This window comes from Schistosoma mansoni, chromosome W (assembly GCF_000237925.1).
Source record: "Schistosoma mansoni strain Puerto Rico chromosome W, complete genome".
Classification (NCBI taxonomy): Eukaryota; Metazoa; Platyhelminthes; class Trematoda; order Strigeidida; family Schistosomatidae; genus Schistosoma; species Schistosoma mansoni.
This window is the reverse complement of record NC_031502.1, coordinates 41,044,836-41,055,450: the sequence shown is the minus strand read 5'-3', so window position 1 is coordinate 41,055,450 and position 10,615 is coordinate 41,044,836. Positions and strand designations below refer to the sequence as shown.

The 10,615-nt window shown below is 31.6% G+C and overlaps 1 protein-coding gene and 1 non-coding gene across 2 annotated transcripts in view; one reads left to right on the top strand and one right to left on the bottom strand.

Annotated features, from left to right (window-relative positions):
• The window catches only part of Smp_151290 (putative multidrug resistance pump), a gene marked incomplete at both ends in the record, with an annotated part of 48,289 nt that overhangs the window by 8,282 nt on the left and 29,392 nt on the right, over positions 1-10,615 (top strand). Inside the window, 4 exons of the mRNA XM_018789711.1 lie at positions 431-601; positions 4,164-4,212; positions 5,118-5,217; positions 6,799-6,837. Of these exons, the coding sequence (XP_018655126.1) occupies positions 431-601; positions 4,164-4,212; positions 5,118-5,217; positions 6,799-6,837 (359 nt within the window). The remainder of the gene's footprint in view (positions 1-430; positions 602-4,163; positions 4,213-5,117; positions 5,218-6,798; positions 6,838-10,615) is intronic.
• Smp_tRNA_00083_Gln_TTG.1.1 lies at positions 1,251-1,317 on the bottom strand. The gene has a single exon. It is a non-coding gene (tRNA).

Genomic DNA, 10,615 nt, shown 5'->3' with positions numbered 1-10,615 from the left:
TGCGCACTGCTGAGGAGTCCCATAATAGGACGTCCAGTGCTTCCAGGTTTTCCATGGTAGTCTAGCTTCAATTGACTCACGCTTTCAACTATGCAAATGCTAAATCTCTACAAAACCCCTTCTGATTTTTATATATTTATTCTTGTATGATTATTGATATTATCATTAAATGTGAATGATTTCCGTTAGCTGATTCATTGGATAAGATGAACATAGAAATTTAGGTTGCAACTTGAAACTAAATCAAATCAAGGTAATGCAGAACGAAGATATTTCATAAATTATTTGAAACTGACATAAATCTTCCTGTTTCAAGCTGTAATTTGCGGTAACCAGTTACTATTGATTGAAGTGTTTGTATTTGTAGTTGGTTATATTCCTGAAAATAATTCTTTTTGTTTATATTGATGTTCTTAATTAATTATTGAAGACCATAACATCTTTGGTGGCTTTTTTATCTGGACCTATGGGTCTTATATTCTGTGGCCAACTTGGAAAAACTGCACTTGCTACTGTCGGTTTAGCAAATTCCATATTCAATGTCGCTGGCTTAGCTGTTATTACTGGTCTATTAACAGCAGTTGACACTTTATTTTCACAGGTAAGTTTAGTCTTATATTCATTACAAATTGGCATGTTTATTTATCATCTTATCGATTAAAAGAATGTAATCACATAAGACCTTTACAATAATCACTTGAAAATAATTACATCAATTGATACTTTCAACAACAACAACAACAACAAAAAAGCACAAGAAAAGCTAAAACTGATTGTCAAAACCAAATTTTTCAGTCAAAATTGACAACATTTTTACATACTAGTGACCTAGTTGTTTACAAAATAGTCTACAGTATATGATAATTAAATAGAATTGAAATAGTCTAATAATATCATTGAACAATCATAAATTATGTGAAATAATTGAAAATAATTTGATATGTGCTTTATATACTGACTCGTTTGATATTACAAAACATTTTCCAACAAACAATTTAGCATAATCGATTAGAATATATACTGATAAACCTTTTATATCTGACCTTAGGTTACATTGAACTAATAAGATTACTATATTTTTAAAGTTTATACCTGACAATCGTTATATTGATGTATGATATTAATTCTTATTGTAACTATTATGAACTTATAAGCAAAGGTGGATAGTGATTAGTAGTGGAATCCAGGAGGCGCGTTTCGTTTTATTTGGGACTTGTCAGCTGGATGTACCTACATCTCAGTGTTGATGTTCACTCTGGGACTCGAACCCAGTACCATTCGCTTCAAACGCCATCGCGTTATCCATTCAGCTACTGAGTCCTGATAGCCACTTGCTTGTGCGATGGGGTGGATTTTAAATTCACTTGGTATTGTTTGGTTAAATCTTCCCATTGATGTTTTTAGGACTGCAACTGGTCAGTCTCTAATTGGCATATGTGCATACTGTGCATATTGCCTCGATATAGCCTTAATTCACAAGCATTGTAAGCAAAGGTTTATATTTTCAGTCAAATTTTGAATTCTATATATTAAAATTATTCTGTACAGAAAGTAAACTGATGAATTTGTGTTCTATGGTTTAAATTGTTTACTTTTTGTTTGTGATGCAAACACAAATTTAAAAAATATTCGTTCAGTTAGGAATTCATTTTTAGTGAGTTCATTCCCAGAGATATGCAATTGCAGATATATATCATACTGATAAATATTCAAGCACAATCAAATTAAATTGTCAATTTTTCAATAAGAATAAAATTTTTGTGTTTTTTTTTTGTTCATTTAACTTTGCTGTTCCCATGCTTAGCAAATCTATTATTATCATCATCATTGATAGATATAATATTGATTATTGTTTTATAAAATAAGTATACATTTGGAAGTGTACAGCTTTGAAAGTGAGTTCTCCTTAAAGTGAACTCTTTGCTGAACAAATCTTTTCTAAATTTTGTGTTTTAGCAAATGTATTTCATCCATTCTCCCATCAATCAGTTCTAATTTTATTCAGTAGTTTAGAATTTGTTTAATCTGTATACATTAAGAAAACAACGTGACAATGAAGCTCGGAACAAAAAAAACCCAAGGAAGTGTAACATTCTTTATGTATATAATCATTCTGTACATTAAAAAGGTCTTCTATCTAGATCATATAGTAGTAATTCTTATCATAAGGTGGACAGAATATTGACATTGGGATTTTCGATTTTTACTAGATATTTTGGTTAAAATGATCATAAGAAATATTTCCGTTTAAGAATATTTATTACCTAAGATAGTATTTAAATAAACCAGAGTTTTAGTGTTCAAAATAGTATCAATTCGATCCATAAGAATTGATCGATAATATGCAGAAACTTTATTACAGTTTGTCAAAAATACGAAAGCTAAGGTAATAAATAAATATCTTTATTTAACTTAAAGAATCTTTTAAACTTCATTCTTACAACAATAGCCAAATTTAACCAAATAACAAGAAGTAAAACTTTTTGGTGTAAAATGTCAACTCGAAAATTTGCCCAGAAAACATTAAATGGTCAATAGATATCTACTAAAATACTGTTATATGCTAGAAATCACCGTTAGAATAATTTAATTTTTCATGTTGATAAACAACAAATCTTGGAGAACTTATACAGAAATTTCTGTATTCAAGTTTATCATTTAAAAATTTCTGATTTTTGTAAAACTTGCAGAATAAGATCGAAGTAAAGTATATAAGCCATTTTGAATATATTTTTCAAAGACTCAGTAAAGTGATTGATCATGTTTCATAAGCAAAGATGGATAGTGGTTAGCAGTGGAATTCAGGACACATGTTTCGTTCTGTTTGAGACTGGTCAGTTGAATGTACCTGCATCTCAGTGTTGATGTTCACTCTTGGACTCGAACCCAGTACCATTCGCTTCAAATGCTATCGCGTTATCCACTTAGCTACTGAGTCCTGATGGCTACTTGCTTGTGAAATGGGGTGGCGTTTTAATTCACTTAGTATTATTTGCTTGAATCTTTACTCGAATCTATTGGGTTCGAGTCCCGGGGTGGACATCAACTCTGGGATACAGGTACATCCAGCTGACGCGTCCCAAATAGGACGAAAGGCGCGTCCTGGATCCCACTACTAGCCAATATTTATCTTTGCTTATAATGCTTGTGACTTCAGGCAATATCGAGGCATACGCATAGGATGCACATATGCCAATAAGACACTGATTCATTGCAGTTCTTAATAACAATGGGAAGATACAAGTAAACAACATGAAGTGAATTTATAACTGGTCATATGCTCTAAATGTAGCGCATTAAACAAAATATTCTCATTTCGTGAGCTGTTAACCAGAGTAGAAGCGTAAATTGTTAACTTGGTGACAATGTCCATCACCGAGAAGTCAGAAGGTCCTGCTTTCAACAATGTTCGGATAGTAGATGAGTACTATTGAACAGCTGTAAATTATATTCTTTTTGAGCTATTCTTCAAAATGCACAGTTTTTAGATCACTATTTCTAAATTAATTCATCAGTTCACATATAAAATATATCTACACGAAGAATACTATTAAAAATAAAACATAATCCGTGTCACGTAGAGAAGGGTATCTACCTCAGACAATGGAAGATGTTTGCGCAATTTCGTGGGTTGGTTGGAGTTAGGCATTATCACCGTTGGGTGCCGGCTCAGTGGTTAGGAGATTAAATGTTCGCTAGCGAAACCGGAGCTCCTGGATCCGAATCGCGTGTGATGGACCATCGATTCGCACTGCTGGGGGTTCCCATGCTAGGAAGAAACGGCTGTCCAGTGCTTTCAGGTTTTCAATGGTGGTCTAACATTGATCGGTTTATGATCTCAATCAAAAACGTAAAACATTTGATTATCATTAAGTTAAATAAACTGTATCTATCTCCAGGAAATAGTTTTATGATTGACAATAGAATTTACATAATAACAATGAGAAAAATAACCTAAACTACTTTTGACTAATTTTAATGAATTTCCTATACGTTATAAAACATAGAAGATTGACTATTGGTAACATAATACACGTATAAGCGTAGTATATGCCTAATATCATAATGAGAATAAAGCTATAAAGTATAAAATACAAATGTCTTTCAATACGCTTATATTTTGGTGAATTTATTTTCGTGTTGATTGATTTTTATATGTTTAGATATTTGGCAGTTCAAATAAAGGATTAATGGGTATTCATTTACAACGTGGTAAGTTACAGAGGCATTCATTATAAATCATTATTACATAACATTAGATTAGTTGTTATCGATTTTCAAATTGTTGTTTGAAATGTCATATTAGTTTTGACTTGTTGTTTCTTCCAAAAGTAGTGACTAGTACTTATGAAGTTGTGATCAAATAGTATTTTTATGCATATTCAAAGCTGTTACATAATTTTGAATACATTATTTTATGAAAATAACGCAATAAACTCTTAAGAAAAATTGTAAAAATATACGGAATTTGGATATTTTAGGGATCTAGTCTGTTAACTTTTAATCATTCACCTCAAAAGGTAAAACATATGTCTTATAATAGTACGGAAAATACATAAATGACTGATTCAGTGATTAATAATCCATGTTACTAAGTAGTTAATCAGCGAAGTATTTAAATTTAGCTAAAACAATAAGTATATTGGAACCAATAAGATGAATCTGTCGAGAAAATTCCCTTTCACACTCATTTCCTTTATGTTATCTTTTTTTTACTGTTTAACATTCGACTATATAGCCTAACTTCTATTTGATATTCAACAGGTTCTTGATAACTGCTAACAATGATTATTTCCAGAAATCCATCGCACGAAGTGATTTTCCAAGATTATTTTTTATTATATATTGGTATTAGTTTTAGGAAGAGTAAGAACCGAGGGTGAATGGACAAGCGCACTGTCCAAGTTTAGAACTAATTACCAGTATGCACCCACCAACGTTCGAGGTATAAAAACCTTGTAATCTCGTATCCAGTGTAAAAATCAGTCATCCATTAAGTCAATAATCCCCAAGGTGATGATAAACTTTGGTGAAATTTATCTATACAATTATCATAACTATTTTAATGATTCTATTAGTAATTTTTGTATTTTTTTTTCAATTAATGATATATTTAGCTATTGTAATCTCGTTTATTATGTGTATGCCTAGTTGGTCATTGTATTTATGCATCGAACCTATACTATTGGGATTGAAACAAAATCCATTAATGGCTAAGTAAGTTTTAACAAATCTAATATTTTTCAAACATAATATTTATTTCAATTTAAAATTATAGCTTTACAAAATTCAATATAAATAGACAATTTTACCACTTGTTACTCCTTTCTATTTGACAATGATACCTTGAGTAGAGGATAAACAATTCATGAAAGTGTTCATACTTGAAACAATAAAAATTCAGTTTTCAACTAAAGACTTGATTGATAAATATTGCTACTGAAATTAGACTTGATAATTGTGGATGCGCACTGCTGAGGAGTCCCATACTAGGATGAAACGGCTGTCCAATGCTTTCAGGTTTTTCATGGTGTTATAGCTTTAATCGACTCATGAATTCAACTATCAAATTTGAAATACGTTGAGCATTAGTTAGATTATTTAAATAACAATGAAAGAATATATTTTTATTATTATAATGAGTAAAAAAATTGAATCTCGGATGTTTAATGACCAAGTGTAGGTCATTATTTCAGAGAATAATAGTCTACAATAGAGTAGAAAATTGTTACATTTTTAACAAATATAGCAAGAGTTAACAAAAATATCAAATGTTGATTTAAGTTATTTTACAGTCAAGAGATGACGAAAATGGAATTAACATATAGAAGACAGATTTGAAAGATGAAGAAAAGAACCATCACAGATCAATAGCAACCTACAAAATAAGAAAGGATCGTTAGAATCATGGTTAAGTAAGGGATAGGATATGCCTCTTCCAAACACGTAGACTAGACTGTTATGTATATTGAAATAAACATTTCTAAAAATCTACACTGAACGTTGCATGGAATATTCATCACATTGGATATCAAAATTTCAAATGAGATCTTTTATCGCAGATTAATATTGACCAATGAACTTAAGAAAATCAAAGAGTATTTGACAGTTGTTTCAGATTTTAGTTTGGGACTCTCTGTTACGGAGATAAAGTCAGTGGTTTCAGATATTTAATTCCGAATCAGACACTACATGAGTGCATCATGTTTTAGTGACAATTTCGCAAAAATATTTGACTAAGAAAGCTAAAGTTCCTAAGGCCAAGACTTTATTTGGAAGTGAACGTGCACAGACAAGTAATACGTTTAAAAAGGAATTATGCAGTGTAAAATACCATGAAGACCTTTATCGATGCTATATGTTTTAGAGGTGACTGGACTATGGTTAAGTATGCGTTTCTGATCGCATGGGCTATAGCTTGAAATAGCTGTAGTTCAGAAGTGATCAAGGATTTCTGTAGACCAAGAAGATCACTATTTCGATAGGACGAACTTATTTGCTAAAACTTATATGGAGGACAGTTAAGAAAGTTATCTGATCGTTGGGGTTGAGTCAATGATGCATAACCTCTAATAGTCTATCTTGCCTATCGGTAAAGAGATAAGATTCAGTATTTAAAACTTTTGGATAGAACTAAGGGACACATTTATTCATTGCAGTCTACTTAATATTTGTCTCGTAATTTTATTCATCTTCATAAATCAATTATTTTTCTTCACACGTATAATACTATTTTGTCTAGATTAAGTAGTTTATATATGTAACTATCATTTGCTTCTTGTTTTAATTATATTTTAGGAAAGCTTCCGAATATTTATTATATATGATACCAGGATTGTATGTAAGTTTTAGCAAAACAAATGTAGATATACATATATATGATTTATTCCAACAATAAATATGTAATTAACAGATCTATTTTAACTCTTTTTCCAAGTTTGCTGCAATAGGTCAGATTTTAACAAAGTACGTTCAAACTCAAGTAAGTTTAACTTTATTTTTTTTAATTATATTAAATGATTACATTATTATAAGTGAATAATAGAAATTCTGTTAAATATGAACATGGAATACAGTATGAAGGTTTGAAAACCAATAGTTAAAATAAACAAAATTGGAGTTAGACATTAACACAGTTGGATGCCTTCCGTCTCAGTGGTCTATCGGTTAAGTACTCTGGCGCGAGACTGATAGGTCCTGGGTTCGAATCTCACGAGGCGAGGTCGTGGATGCGCACTGCTGAGGAGTACCACAAAAGGACGAAACGGCCATCCAGTGCTTTCAGGTTTTCCATGGTGGTCTAGCTTCAACTGACTCATGATCTCAACTTTATAAAATTGGATTTGATTAAATAGTCCATGCAAAATGATAACTTACAAACTTTGCCATTCCATTTGTAAATATTTTACCATCTCTAAATACTTAGCAAAGTGAATTGAGCAAATCAAAGTTCAATTTTATCCATTTTATTAGCTTCTAGCATTTTCATGATAAAACGACAATAACGTTAGTTGCAGTTAGGATTTCCATTACAACTTCAAGGTGCAACATTTAGTTAAGATGGGTTTACTTAACTGAAATGAAAAAGTGGGGTAAAATGAAACAAATAGTCTACAAGTAATCAACAGATATATAATCATTATTGACTGATTACAAGAGATGATTTCCTTAGTTCTAGTGAAAAGCAATAATTAGCAGAGTTCAATTTTCCTGAGATCGAAGTAGCAACCCATCAGAGACTGACTGAAGCTAGGTATGTAAATCAATGTATTCTAACCTAATTGTATAAAGTTTAAACAGTCAATGCCAGGTCTGCATGGACTAAGTTCGAGCTCTGGAGGGATAGTTGATGGGAAAACCTGAAATGTTCTTTACTAGAACGAAAAAATATCCAGTGTTTTCTGGTTTTAAGTGACTGTCTTAATACAGTTAGCGTTTGATGTAAACTACAAAATCTTGAGAATAGTTGCAGAATATCATTTCCGAAGTTGCTGTAACATATGAATGGGCTCATACATACAGCCCAATTAACCAACTCGTTAAGAGGATAAACACTAATTTGAACAGATTCTTGTCAGTTCCTTACATCCTGTTTTATTTAAAAATCATCATTATAAAATGAGTTTTGTTTAACAACATTCAACTAAACTTTTTCAGGTAAGCAATTTGAACCCATTTGTCTGAAATAATTTCAGGTTATAGGCAGCCGACAATAAATATACGAAATAAAATGAGTATGATCAGCGGATAGTAATGAATATTTTTTCTCAATGCTAAGAGTATCAAAATAGTTCAATGAAATGACCCTGGGAACATCTTCAGGTTTAAGAATACAGAGAAAAATTAAAGGAAAGGAATATTTTATGACATTATTATCATCGTAAGGGTAAAACCAAGACCTAAAGGCTTTTATCCTTTAGAAAGATCAAGAGTTATCTCATAAGCACTTGAAAAAAACCACAAGCCTTGAGTAATATGGACGAATTCTATATATTAAGAGAATAGCTAATATTAGGTCAGTTGATTACAGATTAAAATTGAACCCGGTTATCTCTCACTGATATACATTATTGTTTCAGGGATTTCTGAATAATTTGAAAAATTCCCATACTGTGATTAAGAACAACATATATAAGCGAAACAATATTGTTTTCGATTAGATCCTCATCAGGCTTTACTCTAATATACAGTAATATTTATATGCATATACGAAATTATTAAACCAATCAAGGCAGTTTATGAGTCAATGATAACAGTGGAATAGATTACATAACTAAACATAATAAGTGAAAAGTACAAATTGATAGTGTAATGACAGGTGTACTAGTTGTGATAAGAATAATAAAAGGCTTGAATCAATGTTACATGATAGGAAAATAGGTCAATGATTAGAAAAATATAGACACTGAAATAACATTCATAGAAATTATAAGATTACGTAATAAGTGTTCAGATAATTGGAATCGAATATTAGAAAAATTATAAGTAAATAATTGATAGGGCGGTGAAGAAAAATAAACGAAGAAAGAGTATGGAAAATAAAATTATTTATTAAGGCCAAGGGAGAGATAAGGGTGTTACAAATTTCTTATGAACACAAAGACTTGGGTTGTTGGATCGAATTCCTATAGCTTCTGCTATGTGTAGGAGACGAGATCGAACCCCATAAGGAAAAATAGTAGGAATACGATAAATAACTTTAAAAGACTGGTTTCTGTCAACTTCATGACCGCTATCAATCAAGTGTGAAAGAATCGAGCTCCGTATCGACTTGACCATACCTTTTCCTAACCACGAAGGGAGGTGTTCACTAACTCTTTGGTTCAATTGTCTGGTAGTGCGTCCAATATAGCTTTCTCCACAGGGGCAGCTGAATTCATAGATACACATAGAAGTGGCATATAAATATTACTGTATATTAGAGTAAAGCCTGATGAGGATCTAATCGAAAACAATATTGTTCGCCTATATATTTCTGAGTAATACAACAATTACAAGTAATATTGATGTAAAGATGGATAGTGGCTATCAGTGCAATCCAGGACACACGTTTCGTCCTGTTTGAGACTCATCAGTTGGATGTAGCTGCACCACACAGTTGATGTTCACTCATGGACTAGAACCCAGTACCATTAGCTTCAAACGCCATCGCGTTATCCACTCAGCTACTAAGTCCTGATAGCCACTTGCTTGTGCAATAGTGTGAAGTTAGTATTGTTTGTTTGAATCTCTCCATTGACGTTTAGGACTGCGATTGATCAATCTCTTATTGGCCCAAATAGGACGAAACGCGCACCCTGGATTCCACTGCTAGCCACTATCCATCTTTGCTTATAATGCTTGCGAATTAAGTCTATATCGAGGCAATACGCACAGTATGCACATGTGGCCAATACGAGACTGAATAATTGCAGTCCTAAGCGTCAATGAGAAGATTCAACCAAACAATACCAAGTGAATTTAATATATGGTGTGTCTTACAAGGGTAAACATGCGGTGAATCATAGATAAAGGCGAAAAAACATAAGATTTCAAATAGCATTCAACTTTCACTTGTACGTACCATTGAGATAAAAAAAGATTCATATTTAAATTCACTTTAGTAACTAGTCGCTTAGTTATTATTAAGAAACGACTTATTTAATAAGGAGAAATTCTAAAACTGTATCAATCTAATTAACATTTCAAAACTTGTAGATTTTTTTAATTGATTCAGAATCAATGTAATAATCAGTAATTATGATAAACAACTTTGACAAAATGAAGTTGTCACGTCTTTGATCTGTATACTCACCAATATACAGTAGATAACTTATCTCAATCTAGATGAAGACCTTGATACGATTGGCTGACTGGTTTAAATTTGGGAACAAAAAAGGTTATGCGAGTGAATCATACATCAATTGAAAGCTTATGGTTTGTAGAATAAACTAGGGACATAAATGAATGTTCGTGTTTTACAAGCTTTGAATTAAGTGAAATAACGTCCTCTAAAATAGCTACCGTTGTTTGTTAAAGTTCCATCGTTTCGCTGTTTACAATAAAGTGTTATGCACATTATTCAGATGTGTGTCGATGGTTAATATAATCTTTTGATATCTGTTTGAAAATTTAG